Here is a 24061-nt window from a genome sequence, read left to right as displayed (position 1 = left end):
AACTATCAGTGAAACCTCCTCAGAAGTACTCTACCTTTTCTCACTTACCCCCAGCGGTTCACTGTCTCCAGAGCCTTGGTTCTCTCTAGGCTGGACTATTGCAACAGCCTCTTCCTCAACCGCCCTTCTTCTGCCCTGCGCCCTCTGAAACTCATCCAGAACAGAACCGCAAGACTTCTCCTTGGCCTCAAGCCCAGGGACCGCATCTCTCCAGTGCTGAAATGTATTTACTGGCTTCCCGTGGCTGCAAGGATCAAGTTCAAGACAGTCTGCATTGTCCACAAGGCTTTCTGGGACCTACCTCCCTGCAACGCTGCCTACCTAAATACTGTCCCTCACGAGGCCTCCGCTCATCAACCTTCTGCGAGTGAGCCCTTTCTCCAACCAGAGATTTGGTGGAAGATCCTTATCCTCCGCAGGTGCCTCCCTCTGTAATAGCCTTCCTGCCGCCCTCCGTCTTCAGCCTGACCTTATTAAGTTCCGGAAACTCCTCAAGACCTTCCTCTTCTCTTTCTTCGCTCTCCCTCTACCCTGCTAACCTAGCTCTCCTGCTCTCTTCATCTCTCCCTCCTCTTCCCTACAGCTTGCTGACTGGCTGCCTGGTGTACCTCAGAGTCTCACTGGTCCTAGGCACCCCTGACAGCCCTCTCTCGTGCCTACCTCAGGGCCCTACACCCACCCACCTTCACTGCACTTAGAAATAACCCAAGAGAGTGGCTCTCTCTGCACTTAACCCCAGTCTCCGGCGACCAGTAGCACTGGGACCTACCCCTCCCTGTGACCATCTATGCACTTGCACGATCCAAATGTGATGTGCCTGAAGACCGTCTGTCTGTTCTCCCTTGTCTTCTCCCCTTAATTGCATTGGTAAAACTGCAGAATCGCCGTCGGGCCTATTTGCTGTGTCTTAACTGTAATTGTATTTTGTGCACTTACTCTGCCTGCGCAGACTATTATCATCTCAGAATTTCAAGGGCTCTGAACGACTTGTTTTTTCCCCATGTTCCCACCCTCCTTGAGCGCTTTGACGCACTTTCCTGTATATAGGCACTATATAGATAAACACTACAATACAAATGAAAGAATGTATGTTTTGAAAGGATCACTGCAGTGTAGGCATTATTTAAGATGTGCTTGCATAATTTAAACATACATAAATGATGGATGTTGGTTACTTAACATGCCTGTCGAAACCAGTTTAATAGAGCTGATGATAAATAGGTCACCTGGACAGGATTTCATAGAGCTTCTCTGGTTGTTTCAACACCATGCAGATTCAATATTGGCTTGCGCCACCTGCGTCTCGCTTGAGCATACAAAGGACAAGTACACATAAAATGCAGTTCATCTTCAACAGAGGTCACACATATTGGGCAAAATGCAGACATTCACTTCCCCCAGTGTTTAGTGAACTTCACAAGGGGAAGGATACCCAAACGCAGTTTTGTACAGAGAGATTTCTTCTTCATTCTTACTCGGTAATCCAAGTAGGGCTCCGTAGCCGGAGTGGATTTGATTGTAATGTAATTCTCTGACAGGCGACCCGTATGGCAAATATCAAGCCTGGTTCCCAAGACCCAGTCATGAAATTGCCTCTTGAGAACTGCCTTAGAGTGTCGGCCGATGCTAAGCGGGTCCGACAACAATGGCTCAAGGTCGAGAATTAAGAGCAATTGCTTAACACGTCTTAGCCATGACAAGAATTTTGCACTATCCCTACCTAATACATCAGCAAGGCCCTCTCTATAGGGGACTAGATCATCCAAAATCCAGATCTTAAACCAATATAAAAGGGGATTAGGTTTAGGCATAACCTCATATTTGATTTCAACATGCCCCAATTTAAAAGCTACAGGAGCTGAAGGGGCACTATAGGGTAGGCCTAAAAGATGCTTAATAGATTTGTTTTCGGTCGTCTGTTGAGAGACACATGGTCCCAAAGTTCTGTTCCATAGACAATTGCAGGGATAGCCTGTGTCCTGTATACCTTCAAGGCTGAAGAAATTGATCTTCCACCGTAACCGGCAGAAATGCCAGCTACTGCACGGATTGTCTGGCGGCTGTCAGGTTGCTCTTTTCTACCTGTTTAGTCCACTTCAAATTATTAGCAAATGTTACTCATAGATATTTGAAAGATTCCACAGATGCCAACAGAAGATTATTACATTAAAATTTGGGAGAAGTACAGTGGTTATGGCCTGTGAGACAGCATATCATAACTTTTGTTCTAGAGGTATTTATAGCTGCCCCTTTATGTGTACACAATGCTCCAAAGGTCAAAAGCCGGTGCTGGAGACCAGCAGGGCTTTTAGATAATAACACAGCATTGTCAGCATAAAATAGAAGACTCCACTTAGTGGAGCCTAAGCTAGGGGCATCTAATGCAACTGCACTAATTTCTATAACTATACTATTGATATATAATACGCATAACAAAGGGGCCTATACGCAGCCCTGCCCAACACCTATATTAATAGGAAAAGAATCTGTTAGGTCACCCACTTTTCTTTACCTGACACAGGCAGTTACGACAGTACAAGGCCTTAATTGCACTGCTAAGGGAGGCAGGGACCACTAATTTCCTCAAGACTTCCCCCAATTGATTTCTTGGGACAGTATCGATAGCCGTCTAGAGGGTGAGGAACACCTAATAGATGGTTTGGGATTAGAGTGTAACACTTTTTTGAAGGATAAGGTCTAATCTGAAAGCCTGTTTAAGTGGTGACACCCCCATTCTAAAACATGTCTGTGCATGCATGGGATAAGATGTAAAATTTCTCGCCCCATTCTTCCAAGCGCCACAATAAGATTTTGGTGTATATTCTAACAAGCAAGTCCATCTGGGATATGGGTCAATAATTTGAGTGGGTTCTTGTGGATCGGGACTATAATTGCCCCCCTCCAGCTGTCATGGAGAATCGATGTTCTATTTATTTAATTGAAAAACGTTGTGAGAAAAGGTACTCATATATCCCGATTGCTCTTAAATACATCAGCTGGGATAAAATCAGGGGCAGTAGCTTTACCATAATGTCCACATCAAGGGTAGTAAAAACAACGGCCTGAAGGGGGATAGTCAATGGACTCGACACTTCCACTCTGATGTTACGAAGATCTTCAGCTACAGTCCAAGCCGAGCTGTGCTCTTGATGGTGCAGAGTCCGAAAATGGTTTCCCAGACCGGGACACTCAAAACAAGTAGATCCAGTCCTCAACAGTCGCCAAGGGTCCTTGCTATTTCGTGGTACAATTGCAGGATACAATGCTGTCCAAAGAGCCTCCGTGTGCTCGGTTTTCATTTTACACAATAAGGACCTATATTCATGCCTTAAAGCTCACTCGATCTACATGTCTCCATTCTTGGTTTTTCAACGCTTGCACAAGAGCAGATTTGGCTTTTCTGCAATCTTGATCGTACCAACTATGAGCTTTATTTGTACCATACATGTGCATTCTATTTTCTCTCATCAAAATGGGCTAGACCCTTACCACCAGAGAATCGTAAAAATCTATGTGTGAAAACGCTGTATCAGAGTTAGTGTATTGTTCCAATAGTGGTATAGTAGCTGCAGATAAGCTAGAAAGCTTGTTATCAATGATTGTGGTAGACCATCGATTGGTTTTCAAGGTTTGTCAAATCATTAGATCTACACTTAGGTGAGAAGATGGATTGGTTAACCCAGTCTATACCATGGGCAAGATTTGCAAGCAAAGGATCGTGATCGCTTTCCAAGAGCTCAAGGACTTTAAATGAGTCAATAAGACCCCAGGAGTCCACGGACACCAAGATAACATCTATTACACTGGATTTGCTTGGGGTGTAGAATGTAGAATGGGCTGGTGAGTCCTCAGCAAACTATAAGTATATACAATTGTCCGAACTGCAAAATGGAGATTGCAAAAACGGGATACCCCAGACATTTTCAAGGACATTTCAACAGAGGACACACAAATGTCCTTAAATTGACAATTAAAATCACCCAGCAGTAACAGGGCTCTGTTGGTGGACTCTGACATGAGTTCAGAGATTTTAGATAAGGCCATCTCTAATTGTATAATAGCCTGTTGATTTTGCATTAAGTATACATTCAAAATAAAAAGCTTAAGACTGAGGACCATGCATAACAGATCTGGGGACTCTATGTTGATCTGTGTACATGAAACACCCATGCTTCAATAGACCCCAACACAGGAGGACACCGCTGGACCCGTCCCTCTTAGCTGGGCAGTAAAAGGTTCAATAACTAGTTTTGTAAATAGATTCCAATGACCTAGTTTTCTGAAGGCAAATTAGTTTGTTTCTATCAATTAAGTTGTGCCGGTCAGGGGCCGGATGTTTACTGGATATTCCATTGATGTTCCATGAAGAATTGATACTGGGTCTCTACCAATCGGCGTTCAACTAGAGGCCCCCATCTAAAAATGCCAGGTAGTCACAAGGGGGGTAAAATCCTCATTTCACCGTAGCTGCTACTTTAGCACTGAGGCTGAGATTTCCGCTACTCCTGACACTTAGCTTAGAGCATAAAGGGCCGGGCTGAAACTTGCTTGCAGAATCATTTATTTGTGCAGGCTCTGAAGTTCAATCAATGAGATCCCCTGAGTTACCTTCTGAACGTACAGCCATTCTTGCCTTTGTTAGCATGGGAAGAAATGATCAAGGAACTGGCTGGCGGTAAGGTGTGATATTCCATAAGTACTTGGATTCTAAGGAAAGATCAACATAGTCATATTTAAAATTGGTTTGTTCTGGGTGTCTAGTAACACAAGTGATTTCAGAATGTATCACTGATTGACACCCTTAATATGTCAAATCCAATGCAAAGTGTTGTTAATGAGATAATCAGAATGCTCTCTCAAATTTGGAGGCAGTCTCTGGACATTAGTCATATAGACTGTAGAGCCATTTGCAAAATATTTGGGATACACAGGCTCCGAGTTTGGGAAGTCAAGCAAGGTGCAGAAGACAGAAAATATCTGTTCTAGTAAAGGGACGTGGGTCAATGTAAAGAACTGGGCACAGACCCAGTACAGGCCCCAGCCACCTTATAGCCCCTATTGAACAGGGTTATTGAATTAGACATTTTAGGTCTAGGATTCCTAGGTGGATTCACTGTAATATTGGACGAGGGATTAACTGTAAACTGGTTAATACATTGTACAGAAGGTAAAGACTGAGGACAGAGTAAACGTGGGTCATAGGGCATCTCAATCGGGGCTAGTGTACATTTGTTTTGCTTATTCAGGAGCTATTCCGATGCTGTTCTCTCCCCCAGTTGGGTTTAAATATTAGTCAACTGAGATAAACATTTTGCCCATAGTGGATCTAATATCCAGCATTGTCCCTTTACAGATAGAGCAACAACTACAAGTATCGGGATTCGACAAGGCTATTATTCCGTTTGAAATCTCTTGCACCTGAGCCATAGATAAAGTGTAGAGAATATGAAAAGAGGACGTTGAAAAAAGAATATAACCAGAAGCAAGGTTTGGTCCGGGGACCTTGGTGGTAAAAGTGCCATGGCCCTGACCAGCGGGCGGGGAAGTATCAATGGCCTGGGATCTTTCAATTGGGAAACATTGTTGTGGAACTATAAGCTCATGTTTACACACCTTTTGCCGACCAGCCCCCCTTATCTATGTCCACCATACCAGCCGCAAGAATCTATTTAGTAATGTGTACCACAGGCTTCGGAGGAAAAGGCAAAGGGGATTTGCATTTAAAAGTAACCCCTGAACAATTACGGAGTAGAAGAATGAGATGCTGGTGAGATAGAAACTAAGTCAAACCCTTTGGTACATACCGCTGGGTTTCTAGGCCTATAGGTATTTTTCAGAAAGATGGGGGCTAAATAGGGCACAGAGGTGGGGATAGCCTTTAGAAGGACCTCTGTTCCTGAGGATAAAGTGTTAACTTCCGGTATCAATTGGTTAATGTAGGCTGGTTTCTTATTACGTACATTTGCAGAGACATCAGGGTGGCCTTCCTCTTAGACATCTCCCAGAGTGCAGTAATATGTCTTTATCAATACGCTTGAATAAGTATATAAATATACAGCACTCTAAAGATATATATAACAACAATATAAAACAGATAAAACAGGTACATTGAATAAAACGGGTCACATTGAAATATCCCTTCAATCACAAGTTGATAGTTGTTTGTTAATAAATTATTAAATTAATTGCTAACAAAGTTCAACACTGAATACTCAGGGCACGCCCTGATGGCTTGAGGGGCTTACACAAGTCTGCCCCCCGCTCTCCTTTAAGCACAGTATAAACGAAGTCCGGAGCAGTCCAGCAGTCCAAAAACACAGCTCGGATAGACACTAGAAATACTTTCCCCAATTGTAATGATGGAACGCTGAAACTAATCTGGTACAGGCTAATGCAGTCTAACGCAGGCAACACAGAAAAACAGCCTTAACTGCATCAACCTTTGCTGCTAGAGACCCACAGCCCATTTTTATATGAAAGTGTTCCTGCCTCCTGGAGGGGATGGAGGAAGCAACCAGCTATGGCCGCCCAAGGCGGCAAGCTGGAAACGCTGCTACAGGTCCTCGCCCAATTTTATATGTAAGCGGTCCTGTAGTGTTCCTGCTTCCTGGATGGGGCGGGGAAAGCAACCAGCTACGGCAGCCCAAGGCAGCAAGCTGGAAAACAAATTCTGTCATTCTACCTCAGACATGACCATTTCAACCATGTCCATGAACATATGCGATTATAGTTATCTCTTTTAACTTAGAATTTAAGTACCATGGGCACATAAAACTTTCCCCTTACACAAACATCCATTTGAGCCAGTGCACCATCCTCTCTAAGATAATAAGATAATGAGCAGCGTAACATTGGGTTTCTCATATATTTGTTAAAATAAATATTTTTTGTTAGGTTTTACCAACAAAATAAAAATAATCACCAAATATGTACTGGGAAGGGCAATACACAGGCCATAGTTTTCTTTAAGAAAGCCTGGCCCTCAAAAACCCTGCAGCTGTCAATAGTCCCACTACTATGCCAAAGAAGAGAAGGGAAAATGAAGCCTCTGATATTTTTTTTCCCTGGCCTGGGAAGCCTGGTATTATAAATACTGTGGGCAAGCAATAGACCTACAGATGTCACCTGGTTAACCAGCCCCACTCCGGGCAAGGGTGCACTCTTCCCTTCCACGGAACGGAGACAGCTCCCTGGGATGCCACCCCACCATCGTAGACCAACTGCTCAGGTGGGGCGCGCCTAACAACCTGCAAACGAAAAAGGTTCATATAGGAGATGGGCTACACACTGAGTTATTTGATAATTACTAGACACAGACACCAGAGTGAATTTTTATAGAGACACCAACGGGCCCCTCTTTATTAATCATACCCTTATTAGACCATATGATTCCCCTGGCGTAAGCTCCATTTAAGCGGGACCAGCTACGTCTGCTCACCCTTCCTTGGAGTGGTCCCAGGGACTCTAAGGATGAGCTTGCTGCAACCAATCCCCTTCCTAAACTCAGATACCACCCAAATGGAGAGTGAGGCCAGAGGATGGCCTCTGTGGGCGGTCCCATCTTGCAAGGCAGCCTTAGGCAGGCTGCCAACCTATGCCACCACCTCACGCCAGGGTGCCTCCCCTCTGCCCCCTATTTAAACGAATGGCCATCGGATCTATTCCTACTTAACAATTACCTTGCTTAACATTCCCCTGATACCCTAACTCCCTAACCTTCCCTACTTAACATATACCCTACTTAATTCAGAATTATACACATAACATACATACATACATATAGACATGCGAAACAAACACAAACCCACATGTCACAAAGGGGGGGGGCCTGCTGCAGACAGCCACCCCTTCACAGTACCTTTAGGTCTGTCCAATGTGCAGGGCTGCTCCTGATGAAGCTGGATGATGAACTGGGCCCTGCCCCATAGATGACAAGTGAAGCCTGGCCCCCTCCTTTTCTTCCAGGGTGGCCGCATCCACCACGTGGGGCTACCGCACAGTCTGCATCCTTGTCTTTGTCCTGGGCGTCCCCCTATGCACCTGGGGACCGCCCACACTCACTGCCATGACCCGCAGTATTTATATATTATTTTAGGGTGGGCCCCGTTGGCTCGGGGTCCCACCCGACATCACCATCGCAGCTTGCAGTGTATATATATTAGTTTACGGTGGGGCCCACCTGATGTCAAAGCGCGGCCCGGCACCATTATCAGAGCCGGCGGTGTCCCTGTTGCTATGGGGACGCTGCTGCACTCATTGTAGAGCGTCAGGCCTCCTCCTGGCCCGCCCCCCTCAGCAATGAGTTGAGGAAATGGAGGGGGTGGGCCGCGGGCAGCCCAGGGTTTCTTTACCTAGGCCGCTCAACGGAGTGACTCGGTACTTACACACCGCCTCCTCTTCACCCGGGTTGGCAATGGCCAACCCGAGGGCTTCTGCTGTGCGTCTCTGCAACCTCTCGGGCTGCTCCTGACATATGCAGCCAGGGAGGATTTTTTTTTAACAGGTGCACCTTGCAGGGGGCACGGCCGGGCAGCCGAGTCGGGGTCGCCCCCCACACACGGTCCTGGCCGGGTTATTCTTGATGGATCTGGGCAGCCACCGCGACGCTGCCCAGGCCATAAATGTCTCTGGGGCCTGTCCAGTCTGGCCACTGGGCGGGCCGACAGGCGCCACAGCCCAGGGGCGGCCGAGCTGCCCCTGTCATAGCAGTCTCTGCAGGGGCTCACCATTGCACCACCCGTCCCTTTTCAACGGATTAAGGCCCAGGGGGCCACTCGAGGCAGCACACACACACACACCCACGCACCCCCCCTTAAATATAACCTTTTATTACACTGGTGTCTGCGTCTTTTTCTTTCTGTGTGTTCCCTAAAATGTCCAGCATGTAGCCCACCAGCCGGGCCCTGTGGGGCCACGAGCTACAAAAGAGTGAGGTTGAAGACACTGACAATAGAAAAAGTCTGGTCTATACGTGAAACTGAGAAGGGGCAGCCCACCAGATGAGTCACCCATAACTTTGCCACCAAACAAGTAAACAAACATCTACCCTCTAGAAGCCAAAAACTAAACGTGTCTCCGCTGCCCCTATATCTCGAGCTGGTAGCTGGAAAAAACATTTAAGCATCCCAACAACCCTTTAACTTGAATGAGTTGAGGCACAATTAGATTATAAGACACTAAGGAGCTCATGTTCAATTGTGATGTAACATGAATGGAAGGCGTAAAAAGCCTTGAGTAAGGCTGTAACGCCTTCCACTCATGCCACTCCACATATTCAATCATTTGTATGCTGGCTGGGATGGCCGGTACGCAGCTTGCGTTTCGCCGCCTTCCTTCCTCGCCACCATACAAATGCTCCAGCATTTGCGCCGGCATGGATTTTCATGCCGGCACAAATGCTGGTGATTCCCTCTCGGGTCTGCCTGCTTTATGGTTTAGCATAAAGCAGGCGGGCCACATAAGGATCCATTGTAGACGCTGCCCAATCTGCTCGCATGTCGGACAGCATTTATTTGTAAATGTGAACACTGTTTACCATGAACGCATGGTAAAATTATGCAAGCATGGCAAGAGCGCTCACAATTGAAAGTAAACGCTGCCTGCCATGCGTGTATGCCAGGCAGCATTTACTCACTTTGAACAGTGCAGTGCAAATGATAAAAATGTGGCAGCAGGGAGCCATTTACGTTGCAGTGCAAACGTAACGGCTCCCTGGCGTCAAATTAATTTTAGGAACAACATGAGCTCCTAATTGTTGATTCATTCAAGTGAGAAAGTCTACCCCTTCAACAGCTCACTCAGAGCACAGCTTCCACAAGAAAACCTCAGCCTGTTCCAAGTTATCAGAAATCAGGCTTTTAATTTTGTGGGATACAACACAGAAATGGTGATCTCAAATCATGACAAAGCCTTTCAAATCGCTTATTTTGTAGTGTTTGTCCATGAAGGGGACACTCCAGTCAGGAACGATAAGAATCTTTTGTCCTCGACATTCCAGACATTTAACCTATGCCTCCTTTTGAGGTAGTTGCTCTTTGGCCAGAGTGTCTCGCAAGACCATCTGAAACTTGAGGAGAACCATCTCCGGTTCCGGAAGCACCTCAAAACCTTCCTCTTTGCTTCTGCTTTCTCTCTCCCTCTCCCCTGCTGAACAGCTAATTAATTCTTCACTGAAACTGCACTTATCCTGCAACTGGACCACTCTAGACGGCCTCGGTCCTTGGCCCAGCCACTCTCCTCTTGCACTGATGCCCTGGAACCCCTTTGCACTGCGGGACTGTCTCTGTATCCCTACAGCCCCCCCCCCCTTCCCCAGCACTTGCTCTGCACTTACCTCGCACTTGCCACCAGCTGGCCCTATTTAGTTATTTATTTATTACTTACGCCACTTACCTTGTACTGCACTTCCCCCCCTCCCCTTCCCCTTGCACTTTTCCCCCTCCCCCACCCCTGCACTTGCGCGATCTGAATGACACCTGGCCTAGTAGGATCGTTGTCTGTCTCCCCTTGTCCCTCCCCTCCCTGCCTCGTCGCGCCTTGAAACACCTGTGTATAGGCGCGTTACAAATACCATATCATATCATATCATATCACCATTCCACCTCCAAATCCACCATTTGAAGTGGATTTGCGGAAAGTCAAGAAGTATGTCTTTCCGAGAATGCTTAGTTTGGTCGTGGACAGTTAAACATGTGCAAGCAGCAACAAAAAAATACATGACAGGATTCTTCAATACAATTCATACATATTTTAGAAAATATATATAAAACTAAAAAAGATCAGCTGTAATACACAAGAAATATAGTACTGTAGATCGGTTCAGTTGGTGAAGGCAAGGGCACTCTCTCTATCTGAAACAGTATCCTGCATTACTTGTCGAGGATATTTCAGCTTGTTTAAAAATTAATTTAGCTATAAGATAGTATTTCTTTCAAAAAGTGGATATTGACAGAAGTTATTAAAGAGCAAAGTACCAAATTTAGATCTGCAACGTCAGTTCAGATTGAGTTTCGTAGGGAAAGAAGCACTGTCCTAGACGAAATGCATTTGAAGCATATTATTAGTGGACTTTGTAGAATGTCAAAATAGATCATGATTGGTAGGAATGTCCTACTAAACAGGATACACGATAAGGGACTCTGTGCATGAAATTTCATGACTACAGGGTTACTATCGCAAAAGAAAAGTGTATAGAAGCTAGAATTAAAGATGCCATTAAAACTGAAGTATCAAATAGTTAATTAGAAAACCTTTCAGCTCGGAATACTTCGTGCCCGTGTGGCATAGAGGCTGTATCTTTTTAATAAGTGTGATTTACACATTTCATGCAGAAATGCCAAGTGTTCCACAGGCTAAAAGAATGACGAATTGCTCAGTTACCATAAATCAAAATCAACGATGCTAGACAATTATTTCCTATAATGTGCATGTTGGTTTTGACTGAAGAGCTTTGGCAGGCAGAAGAGAAAGGTCCTTTTTCGAGTTGCCCTCGTAGGCCAATATTTACAGCGAATGCATGCCGGGTAAACAAGTCTCCTTCTCTCATTGTCTCAAAGCCCATACTTTTCACTTATCTGAGTAAATTCCTGTAACTTTTGAACCTGCATTATCAGCTGTATCCGATAGACCAGTCCAGCCTAAGGATTTGTGCATAGGAATGCAAGTCATTTCATCATTTTACAGGCGCCCAAACACTGGAAAGTGATTGGATAGTGATGTATGTAATTTCACTGTTCATGCCAAGAAACACTGGAAACTCATTGGGTTTTGTAATTTCACTGTTCAGGCTCACAAAGACTTGAATCTCAAAATTCATCAAAAATGGTTCCCAAGCCCCTCCCTATTATCTATAGAGCCTTGAAAACCGGCTCAGAATTAGCAATTCTGAAAGACAGTGGTTGAAGATGTGATGTTACAGTAAACAAGCACCTACCCGTGGTGTGTATTGATATTATTTCGGTGTCTGAAATCCTTGAATGACCACTGATTGGTAATTTATAATTTTATTGAGCAATTTCAAAACTTCAAACATTACTTTCTAAGATTCTCTTTTCTTTCATTAATAGAAACAATGGTAACATTAAGTCAAAAAGAACAAGAATGTGCACTTATTTCCTCAGAGATGGCAACACTAAAGTCTCAGTTTGCAGGTGAGATGATAATGTAATTGGTCATGTTTAAGTTTATTTTCCAGGCAAGGGGTGCTAAACGTTTCTTTTTTTAAGTTCTTAATTTAATGTGTTGGTTTCTCTCTGATGTATACTTGCAATTAAGAAAATGTTTCCAGTTTTGACCTCTGCTTAAATGGTATTCTCATACTGCCACTCAACACCATTGGAACTCTCTACCTCTGGACATCAAATCCATTCCCACTGCGGCAGTTCTCAAGAGGGCCCTTAAAAAATACTTCCTCTCCCTTGGGGGTTCAAATCCCTATCCCTACGTTTCCTCCTCTCCATCCTCTTCTTTTCTACAATTGGATTCTGCTATACTACAATAGGATTCTGTTAGTCCTCAATCAACCTACAACTCCTCAAGGCACCTTGTCTTGGTGTTGCTGTAATACTGTATAGTCTTGGTACATCGTTTTCTGTCAAAGCTCTTTAATTCAATACATAAAAATACAAATGCGCTTTGAACATGATTAAGCTCCCATAATGGCTGATAAATGTACCACCTTCTGCTTCAATTGTTTAGGTCCAGACCATCATTGTATCCGGGAACTTGGCAGCTGTGTCTTGAGGTGGAACAAAGTCTTTAAGGGTCTGACTCCATCCCATTTCCGCAGTTTTATAGATATGATATCAAGAAAAGTGAGTGACTTGGTTTTTTAGGGCACCACTGGTTGGTGACCTCTTTCTGGGGGGTCAACCTCTATGAGAGGGCCACTGGTAGCCCTAAGGTTTTCAGGGCAGACCACAAGCTATCATGTAAAGAGGCTCTTACCAAACTGAAGTCTGAGGCTCCCCACACAGGTGCTAAATTTACGAGCTTGACTGAGGATCCTGGTACAGGGGCTAACACTACCATCTTCATCTAGGTTTCCATGATCAGTAGCCAATTATATCGGTCCTGCTGAGATGCCCTGTACAGTGGCAAAATCTGTTATCGGCTCTGCCGCAGCTCCCTGTTCAGTAATTAAGTCCACCGGCTTGGCTGAGGCTCCCAGTACATGGCTCAATTCACTGGCCCTACCATGGTTCCCTTCTCAAGGGTTAATCCCACTACTGCCCCCCCCCCCCCCACCCCACCCCCCAAGGGTCTCTGTTCAGGGGCGAAAGAGTTTACTGGTCACAGTGTGGTCTAAGCCCAGCCTCTGGATGGGAAAAACTAAGGGTATCTCAGAATCTGTCATGCGGGTGAGGATTTGACCTTGCAAAATGCCTGCTATCAATCAGTGGCACATTGTGGAGTTATTCTTTTTGTCTGTCATTACTTCGGCAAGCAGGTAGTCTGATTTACGCTCAACTGGAATTGCATTCTCCCCGCAAAGTGCATCATTGGGGAGGGATAATTTTGCTCCTCACGTGGAGTGGGCCGCTCTGACCAGAACATCCTTTTCTCTGACATTTTCTCTGCCACTACATGGTCCCCCTACAATAAGTGGACCTGTGGTTGGGGGAAGAGGACCATTCTGGCATGCAGTTTCTGCAAGATTGAAGCTTCTGGGTCCAGCTGGCTCCTCAGTCTACAATGTAGGATTGTTTTCTCCTGATTTCAGATGTGAATGCGCTCAAAACCTTTGAGAACCTACTTTCAAGACCTCATAAAGGAGCTTCTACTGCCTTAGGCACTGCAGACACGCCTGGCTCCTCAGGCCTCTTCAGAGACACCTTCCTCAGGAACGACTATTTCATTGCCTCCTTCTCTTCCACTAAAACCAAACTATGGTTGTTTGCAAGGAATTGAAAGCCGTTCTTGTACCCGTTTATGTTTCTACCTCCCCTGCATTATCTGGTCTTGTATCCACATCCTCTCACCCATTGTTAAGGACACTGGCCCTCCTCTGTAAATCAATGTTCAAAGGTTTGTAAGCATTTTTGTGGCAAAAATGCATTGTTTTCCATGTCATTTCCATTAAATTAATAAGTAAGTCATATGCCCTTGTCGGCGCCATCATTTTACGATCATGTGACTAGTCTAAGGAATCATTGAAGATCCCTCTTCTATAGATCCCTTAAGACAAATCTGGGGCTCTTGTAGGGGGGCATTGTCAGTTGAAGCCTTGGAAAAGACAGACCTCTACATACAGAAGAAAACAATTCTAATGCTAAAAAAGGTTTCGGCTAAGCTTCAATCAGTACTTCCTACCAACAAGAAAATTGATCAGAGATTTAGCCAGGTGAAGTTATACCAGGTGTGACTATCCTTAGTAGTCCCCTGCCTTCTTCATCCTTTGTAACAATGGCCACTCTTTATTCTAAAGCCTCAATGAGTCAGAGGTGCTTAGCAAGGATAAAGTGTTGGAGACCTTGGGAAAGGTGGTGTACACCCATGTGGCTCTTCACTTGAGACAAGCAAATGCATTACTTGCAACTGTGAATGAAATACTCTAGATGGAGATTTCAGATTTTGAAGCATTCTCTATTTTGGACAACCCCGACCAGTACCGGCTGGGTTTAGCAGATGCCTGGATTACAGCGCGGGGTGTTCTGTAATTGGATGCTTATCATGCCCTAACTGCAGCCAATGTGTTAACATTTGAGGGTTGATACTTGCAGACACGCCTGGTTGCATTAAACCATATTGGTTAAGGAAGTCATATATAAGAGTTAGACTAACCTTGCTTATGGCGCGCATGGACTTGTTCCACAGTCCTACAGATGATGAGCTTGCGAAAAACAAAACAAGTACTCGTATGGCCAAATCCCTTTTAGTTCCCACAAAGCCTCAGTCAAAACACTTTTGAGGTAATACTCCACACGACTTTCATTCAAATGTTTTTTTGTTTTTTTGGGGTACCAAGAAAAAAGGGCAAGGCAACCAAACTGATCCCTAAGCCAGCCTTGGACGGCGCAACAGTGAACAACAGCCAAGTGATACTTCGCCCAGCCTCAGCCACTTCAGGAGCCCCTCTTATTTGGAGGATGAATCGGTTACTTTATAACGAGTTCCCGTATGTCACCAGTGGAGGCCTGAAGGATGCTTACCTGCGCTTTCCTATTTGGTCACACATTCTCTGGTTTACATTGTTTAACCGTAATTTCCAATACAAAGTTCTGCCATTTAGGTTGAGCTTGGCTGCAAGACTTTTTATCAAAAATGATGACAGTAGTAGTGGGGCATCTGGACCTGCAAGGAATCCTTGTATATCCCTACCCGGACTACTGGTTGGTCTTGGCCGAGTCTCCTCTAGTAGCACGACATATGATGCAACTTTTGGTTTTTATTTGATTTGTGCCTATGCGTCAATATTCATAGATCTTCTTTGTTGTCCTCAAGTGCTGATTTTATTAGACTCCCATTTGAATATTGTAGTGGCAAGAGTCTTAATCAAAGTGGACAGAATTTCAGACATCTTGAATGCAATGCGATTGTTACTAAGTCTGATTGCATTGTCAGCAGGGGGGTTCCAGAGGCTCCTGAATTCCGGTGTTCTGGCAATTCCTCTGGCGCACCTGAAAATGGAGAGTATGCAAATCTTTCTGGTCTCAGGTTTTGGATACTAAATCCAAAATTCAGCATATTCCTCAAAAGATCCACCGACCCTCACATGGTGGTGTTCTGGGAGCAACATGGACACTGTGCCTTTGAGGACTATTAAGACCAATCCCTTCCTGCTGGTTTGAGGGTCTACTTCGGAGAACCTTTAAGTCCACGCTGCACGAGTTCCACAGGAGCACATAAATGTGCTGGAGCTGCAGACGATATTCTTGCTGCTCAGAGCATCTCTTCCTAGATTTAGGAGCAGAATAGTTCGGATTCTGACCCACAATTTACCAGCAGTGTTTTAGATCAACATACAGGGATGAATCAAGTCCCCCCCTCCCCTCACTGTTTGCCCTTGCGTTGGAAATGTGGAAGTGGACAGTGTGCCATAGTATTTCCCTGAAAACATGTTTTCCATCTCCTAGGAGTGTCCTGCAACGAGGTGGACCTTTTGAGTCATCGCACCATGACAAATCACAAATAGCAACTTATCCAGGACATTGTGCCTGAGGTATTTCACTATTGGGGACTTCCTCAGGTGGGTTTCCAGGTATGTAAGAGTACTGTAGATCAGGGGTTTTGATTATTACTGTTGGTTCAGAAGTATACAGTCCTGGGGAAAAAGAAGCTTTATGCTCTATTCATTGACCTCAGGACTGCTTTTGATGGGGTGCCGAGGAATTTACTATGGCTGGTATTAGAGAAAAGAGGGTTTCCGAGTACCTTGCTATCTTTAATCCAACAACTATAATGCGCTTGTTCGCTGGGGCTTGAGAGGAGAAAACACTATACCCTTTCCTGCAGTAAGGGGGGGTGAGTATATAGATGAAGCAATTAGAACATTACACAAGAATTGTCGACCAACTCAAGCTGGGGAGTGAATTGGTTCCCGCATCGTTCTTCGCAGACAATGCAGTAATTTTGACTACTTCACCAACGGGGCAGAGAGTTACAATTAATGCTTTTTTGGCTAAATGTAGCGAGTTGCCCTTCGGGGTCAGCATTGGGAAGACCAAAGCTTCAGACCAAGACTCTCTAAACCCCAAAGAATAACTGTAAATGTCAATGGTGATGTTTTAGAGCAAGTTCAGTTTAACAATTATTTAGGTGTTAGGTTTCATAGCAATGGGCAATGGACTTCTCCTGTAGAGAAATCACATACTAACCTGGTAAAGTATTGTGGGATGATTAAAAGATTGTATAATAGTCATGAAAGGGGAGCTGTTTCTCAGTCTCTTGAGAATGATCAGGCCCAAGCCAAATCGGCTGCCTTGTATGGGGCGGACATTTGGGGGTACGCTAACTGTGATAAACTTTCAATGGCATTCTTGAAACATGTAATTACATTGGCCATTACTTGCCTCATTCCCTGCCTTTTTATGGAACTTGGCCTCAAACCTATTGTTGATGAGTTGAATTTGAGACCAGTGCTGTATTGGATAAGGATTTGGGCATCCCTTGGATTAATCAACAGCAGGGAGTCAATTTCTCACATACTGAGGTTAGAAGGAGGGGAGGACACATGTATAATAAAGCTCTGCATGATTTGGACTCGAGTCATTTGTGCACTAACCCTTCTTCGATTACCAAAATGAGTGCAATGTTAGTTAACAAATTGGCTTCAGAGTTGACGGGAAGGAAATTTGTCGATGCAAGTAATAGGTTATCATCGGGATTCATCTACCTGGCAGGAAAGCATTCAGTTGGTTTTGAGACATACTTGGATAATATTCACCTGCTTTTTGCACGTACACTTTTTTGTTTAAAGATGAGATTTTTTATTCTTTATACTGCACTAGCAAGTGGGCTGGGTAAGGCATGGATGTGTGCCCAGTATGTGGCATGTAAAATGAAACATTGGCCCGTTTTATGTTCTTTTGTAGTAGTTATAGGATGCCTATGGTTAAACACCTGCAGCCAATCCTTAATGCTGCCAATATAGTCTGTTTAGAGCAGGCTGTGCTATTGATCAAAGAAACAGAGGATGCTACCACAGTGCATCACGTGGCAACCTTCATGTACTGTGCAAAGCACACGAGCCAAAAGCATTATTTCGAAGGGATTGTGTCCTCCGACGTATTCCTTATCTTAGATATCTCTTTCCAGCTTTGCTGGCCTCGGAAATTTTTTCTCTCTAGAGGGCGCTGCGCGTCGACGTCCGCCGAGTCGATGTCCCTCGACAGCCGCCGTATCGACGTCATCCTGCCTATAAAGGCCGCGCGCAGCGTCCGTTGCTCAGTTCCGTTTTTCCGCGCTTACTCAGTGCCTCGGAATATCGTTGCTCAGTTTCGTAGAGAATTATTCCAATTTCCTCGAGATATTCGATCCATACTCAATGGCTTCCTCGTCTGAACCGACGACCCCTCGGTCCGGCTTTAAAAAATGCCGAGACTGTGGAAAAAAGAAGTCGCTGACTGACCCTCACAGGGTCTGTCTGTGGTGTTTGGGAACTGAACACCATTGTTCGGAGTGCGAGGACTGTATGTCCATGACAGCTAAGGCCCTGAAGGAGCATAGGGGGAAGCTGGAAAAAGGTAAGACTTCTAAAGCTTCTTCTTCCTCGACGAAGTCGAGACATTCGTCTCCTCGTCACCATTCGCGCTCCAGGTCTCGAAGCAGGTCCCATCACTCCTCGAGATCGAAGCACTCGAAAAGGAGACGCCGAAGATCCCCTTCTTCGTCCTCCTCTTCCTCTGTTTCACCTAAGAGAATCCCTTGCCCCACGAAACATAGTTCCCGGGCTGAATGGGAGGAATTCCGAAAAAATATGATGAGCGTCTTCGAGAAAGCGGCCTCGACCCCCTCGAAGACTGCCGAGAGCGATGCTCTGGTCAAAAGACCCAAAGGTCCAAAACACCGCGAGCCGCAGTACCCGGCGAAGGAAGCTTCTCGAGCGCGTCACGAACCCTCGAGTAAAGCAAAGACCTCGAATCCTTCTTCGAAGGTTCCGTCGACGCCGTCGACGAAGGTTCCATCGACGCCGAGGTCGGTGTCTTCGACGCCGTTGTCGAAGGGACCTTCGACACACGGGTCTGTCGACTCGACGCCATCCTCAACACCGGCGTCGACGCCAAGGAAAAGTCACGGTTGCGGCGCACCCAGTGGCTATTCCCAGGTCTTTGATGACGATGTCGTCGAGATTGTCGACATCCTCAAGCAGAATTCCAATTCTATCGAGGACCTCGAGGCCTCCACCTTTGTTTTCGACGCCACGTTCGAAGCCTTCGGAGTCGACATCGACGTTTTCGAGGCCGATTACAACAAGTTTGGCACCCTCTGCCTTGGAGATCGGTTTCACACCCTTTGTGAGTTCAGACCAATTGAGAACAATGTCCTCAATTATGGAAGAGGGAGAACTATATGACCAAGAAGAGACATTTGAGTTGCAGGGATCTGCAACCCCAGTTCAAGAGGAGTTATCCTCAGAGGAACGCAGATTAAAGGAACTCCATGATTCCTTACATGAGGCAAGTGGTTTAGACACTTCCCCAGAGGTGGAGTTCGCTAGGCCAGACCAGGGGGAGCATGCTGAAATGGCCAGGATCACAGAATTTATGGGGTGGTCAACACCTTCACAGGCTTTCCAACAGGATGACCTCACGGATATTCTTGATAAAGGTCCACAGGAGGATCCTGTAGTACCTTTTCATAAAGTTCTTCAAAGAAAAATCATGACGAACTGGGAAACCCCAGATGTCGTCCCGGCAGTAAATAAAAAACTGTCTACTAAATACAGGGTATCTTCTGCAGACCCGGAGTTTTTGTCCAAACACCCATCCCCAGAAAGTCTGGTGGTACAGGCAGCATCTTCTACTGACATCAAGACTGCTTACCCTACTGTCCCACAGGACAGGGACGATAAAAAATACGATGCTATGGCTAAGAAAGTCTTTTCGGCATGTAGCATGGCGTTAAAATCTATTAATTCTACTTGCACCCTTGCTAGATTTAGCCATACACTTTGGGAGTGTGCTTCTACAGCGGCTGACTGCATCCCGGAGGGAGAAGAAAGGGAGGCGTTCCTAAATATCATAAAGGACGGTAAAGACGCTATGTGCGAATCCCTCCAGACGGGCATTGATTCGGCTGACAGTATCAGCAGAGCAATGGCGGCAAGTACAACAACCAGGAGATTTGCTTGGTTGAGAAAGTCTGGTTTTGCCCCAGATGTGCAAGCCAGGCTCTTGAACATGCCATTTGATGGCTCTTCTTTGTTTGGGAAAAAGGCGGATGACAGTTTAGAAAAACTGCAAACATCAAAGGCAGCAGCAAAATCCCTAGGCGCTGCAATCCGTCAGACACCTTTTCGTCCCACAGGACCCTCTGCGAGAGGCAAGTCCTTTCGCTTCTACTCCGCATTCGGAAGAGGTAGAGGACGGCCGGCTCAAAGGGGACAAAGAAGAACTACCCGAGGTGGACAGGGTAGATATTCAAAAGCCGCAGCAACAGCAGGTGCCTCTTTACCATTGGCATCTGCATCAGCCGCCCCAAAACCACTCTGAGGACTTCCCTCACAAGACACCTGTAGGAGGCAGGTTAACTCAACATCTGGCGGAATGGCAGGCTATCACGTCAGATGCTTGGGCATTGGAGACAGTTGCACAAGGTTACTGCCTGCCTCTCCTACGCATACTTCAGAGTCATCCACCTGGGATCAGCTCTCAAAAAGCTCCAGATCCGCTCCTCTTGCAGGAAATTTTAGACCTGCTAGAGAAAGGTGCCATAGAACCGGTACCTGTAGCGGAGAGGAACAAGGGCTGGTACTGCCCTTACTTTCTCATACCAAAGAAAGACGGAGGACTGAGACCCATCTTGGACTTGCGAGAATTGAACAAATTCCTCAGGAAAGACAAATTCGAGATGGTAACTCTTTCTCAGATCCTTCAGGCCCTTCAGTTCCAGGACTGGTTGGTATCTCTGGACCTTCAGGACGCTTATTTCCATGTGCCAATCCATCTCAAACACAGGAAATACCTGATTTTCGCAATTGGCAACTCTCATTATCAATTTCGAGTGCTGCCATTTGGGCTGACCTCCGCCCGAGGGTCTTCACCAAGTTAATGTCGGTAGCGGCTGCAAGTCTAAGGAGGGAAGGGATTCACGTCTACCCCTACCTGTACGATTGGTTGATCAGAGCTGTATCTTCGGAACAAGCTCAGATCCAGCTAGATCATGTTTGCCACTCCCTTCACAGACTGGGCTTCTCCCTCAATTTAAAGAAGTCACAAATGATACCATCGCAGAGACTCCAGTTCATCGGAGCGATCCTGGACACTTCCCTGGGAAAAGCCTCGCCACCAGACGTGAGGGCTCAAGATATTCTACAGATGGTCACCAAGTTTCAAAATGCCCAACGTCTCCCAGCCTTCGACTTTTTGAGGTTGCTAGGCCTCATGGCATCCTGCATTTTCCTAGTGCCAGAGGCTCGCCTGAGAATGAGATCCCTCCAGTGGGCACTGAGAACTCAGTGGTCACAATTCTCAGGGAGAATGACAGATCTTCTTCAGGTTCCCGACAGGGTGGCTCGAGACCTTCAGTGGTGGGCCTGTCAGGAGAACATTCTGAAAGGAGAGCAGTTTTGGCAACCCTGGCCGGAGATAACAGTAGTCACGGATGCCTCACTCACGGGGTGGGGAGCCCACGCCTACGACTTGACCATCAGCGGTCGTTGGTCTCCATCGGAGTCCAGACTACATATCAACCTGTTAGAGCTGAGGGCCATCAGACTTGCGCTGAAGTCTTTTCTGCCATCTGTACAAGGAAAGAATGTCCTGATAATGACGGACAACACAGTGTCAATGCATTACCTCAACAAAAGAGGAGGCATAGGATCACTACTTCTGTGCAGAGAGGCGATGCAGCTCTGGTTTTGGGCAATCCAAGAAGGAATCTCTCTATCGGCAGTTCAACTAGCCGGAGAGAAGAACTTGACAGCGGACGCTTTGAGCAGGCAGAGCACAGTCTCCCACGAGTAGGAACTAGCTCAGGGAGTCCTTCAAGAGATCTTCGCCCTTTGGGGAACCCCTCAGTTGGATCTGTTCGTCACCAGTGTCAACAGGAAGTGCGATCTGTTCTGTTCAAGGGAATTTCCCCGAGAGGAGCTCTGGGAGACGCGTTCATAGTGGACTGGGAGTTTCCGCTCCTGTACGCGTTTCCACCGGTCCCTGTCATTCCTCAAATGATCAGGAGGTTGAGAAGATTCCGGAAAACCATGATCCTAATTGCCCCGGATTGGGCCAGGAGAACGTGGTACCCGGACCTTCTAGACTTGTCCATCTGCCCTCCAATTCGACTTCCACTCAGAGAGAATCTGCTCTCAGAGAAGGGAGGTCAGGTTCTCCATCCAGACATCAAAACCCTCAACCTTCACGCTTGGCTTCTGAAAGGCTGAGGTACAAGGATTGGGACCTCCCTGATGACGTTATGGAGGTGTTGCTTGCGGCAAGAAGGCCAGCAACAAAAGCTCTATACCGCTGCCGTTGGAACAGATTTTGCAGCTGGTGTAGGGAAAAGAAAATCGATCCCTTTTCATGTGGTACACCAATGGTTTTGTCCTTCCTACTTTATTTAGCGAATTCAGGCCTTCAAGTTGGCACCATCAAGGGCTATCTCGCAGCGCTATCCATCTTTAAGCGCACTGCGGAAGAACCATCCTATTTCAAGTTACCCTTGGTAATACAGTTTCTAAAGGGGTTAACTAACGTTTATCCCCCAAGACCATTCCAGGTTCCCCTATGGGATTTAAATTTAGTCCTAACTTTCCTGATGGGCACTCCTTTCGAACCACTCCACTCTTGTTCGTTAAGGTTTCTTACCCTTAAGACTGTTTTATTAGTAGCACTTACATCTGCTAGAAGGGTGAGCGAGTTACAAGCTCTTTCTTGTAAACCCCCTCATACAATCTTTCACAAAGACAAAGTTGTTCTGCAAGTGAAGCCTAATTTCCTCCCAAAGGTGGTTTCTGAATTTCATATCACACAGAAGATTACCCTTCCATCTTTCTATCCTCCTCCCCATCCGGGGAAAGAGGAAGAGAGGTTACACAGGCTGGACCCAAGAAGGGCTTTAAGTTTTTACATTAGTAGACTGGCTAGGATAAGACAAGCAGACCAGCTGTTTGTAGGCTACGCAGGTCACAAGCTGGGGTTACCGATAACTAAGCAGACCATTTCCAGATGGATCATTTTAGCCATTTTGGAATGTTATAAACTGGCAGGAAAAGAGCCCCCTCAAAATCTTAGGGCTCATTCGACCAGAGGTATCACAGCTTCATCGGCCCTCATAAGTGGAGTGCCGGTTAGAGACATATGTGCGGCTGCCACATGGTCGTCCGTCCATACCTTTACACGGTTTTACATCTTGGATTCCTCCTCCAGTCAGGAAACTAGGTTTGGAAGGGCAGTATTGCACTCTATTCATCAATAAGAGGAAGCATGAAGTCAGTACTCCCACCTCCAATAACAGAATACTGCTATGGGAGCCTATCTAAGATAAGGAATACGTCGGAGGACACAATCCCTTCGAAGAACAAGTTACTTCTTACCTTGTAACGTTCTTTCGATGGGATGTTCCTCCGACGTATTCCTTATCGACCCTCCCATCCATCCCCGCAGTACTACTTCCCTTGTTGTTGCAGCTTACGCTCCTTCAGGGTGATTAGTCTAGTCCAGAAAGAATTATTGTGGGCTATAAAACGGAACTGAGTAACGGACGCTGCGCGCGGCCTTTATAGGCAGGATGACGTCGACGTCGATATGGCGACTGTCGAGGGACATCAACTCGGCGGACGTCGACGCGCAGCGCCCTCTAGAGAGAAAAAATTTCCGAGGCCAGCAAAGCTGGAAAGAGATATCTAAGATAAGGAATACGTCGGAGGAACATCCCATCGAAAGAACGTTACAAGGTAAGAAGTAACTTGTTCTTTGTAGGGTGAATTTCTTCAAATTTGCCACTGTACTTTAGATCTACAGCTCATATTTATGAAAGGAGGATGATTTTATTGTGTATTATACATTTAAGATCTGCTTTATCTTTTTTGTTTTGATCAGGTGTTGTGGTTTTTATCTATTGTTATAATTATGTATACAGTCAACTTTTAATTGTTAGTCTCATAATTGAGACTAATTATTATGTTTTATGTATCATCTGTATCTAATATGCGTGCCGTGAATTCTGCTCGTATTATGTGTATTGTTGTATGCATGCTAAATGACGATATGTCGAATTAAAGCACTAAGACAGATCACGGTGCAACCAAAATGTTGCCTCGTTGCCTTGCAAGGGAAGAAGGGATTGGAGTCTCTGAGGGATGCCTTGGAGATTGAGTGTGGAGGGTTGTCATTGTTTGTGCCCCCCCACCCCGATGCCCCTTTCCCACTCATTACTGGCAATACAGATATTTCACCAAACTGGT

The 24061-nt window shown here is 45.8% G+C and overlaps 1 protein-coding gene across 16 annotated transcripts in view; it reads left to right on the top strand.

The window, feature by feature from the left end:
* Window positions 1–24061, top strand: part of CLIP1 (CAP-Gly domain containing linker protein 1) — a 1286645-nt gene that overhangs the window by 692594 nt on the left and 569990 nt on the right. For all 16 annotated transcript variants that reach the window (XM_069619609.1, XM_069619610.1, XM_069619607.1 and 13 more), the window contains one exon: window positions 12066–12149. In XM_069619609.1, coding sequence (XP_069475710.1) covers window positions 12066–12149 — 84 coding nt within the window. The remainder of the gene's footprint in view (window positions 1–12065; window positions 12150–24061) is intronic.

This window comes from Ambystoma mexicanum, chromosome 10 (genome assembly GCF_040938575.1).
Source record: "Ambystoma mexicanum isolate Mex_15411 chromosome 10, UKY_AmexF1_1, whole genome shotgun sequence".
Taxonomy (NCBI): Eukaryota; Metazoa; Chordata; class Amphibia; order Caudata; family Ambystomatidae; genus Ambystoma; species Ambystoma mexicanum.
The sequence above is the reverse complement of the archived record's forward strand: the minus strand, read 5'-3'. Positions and strand labels throughout refer to the sequence as shown.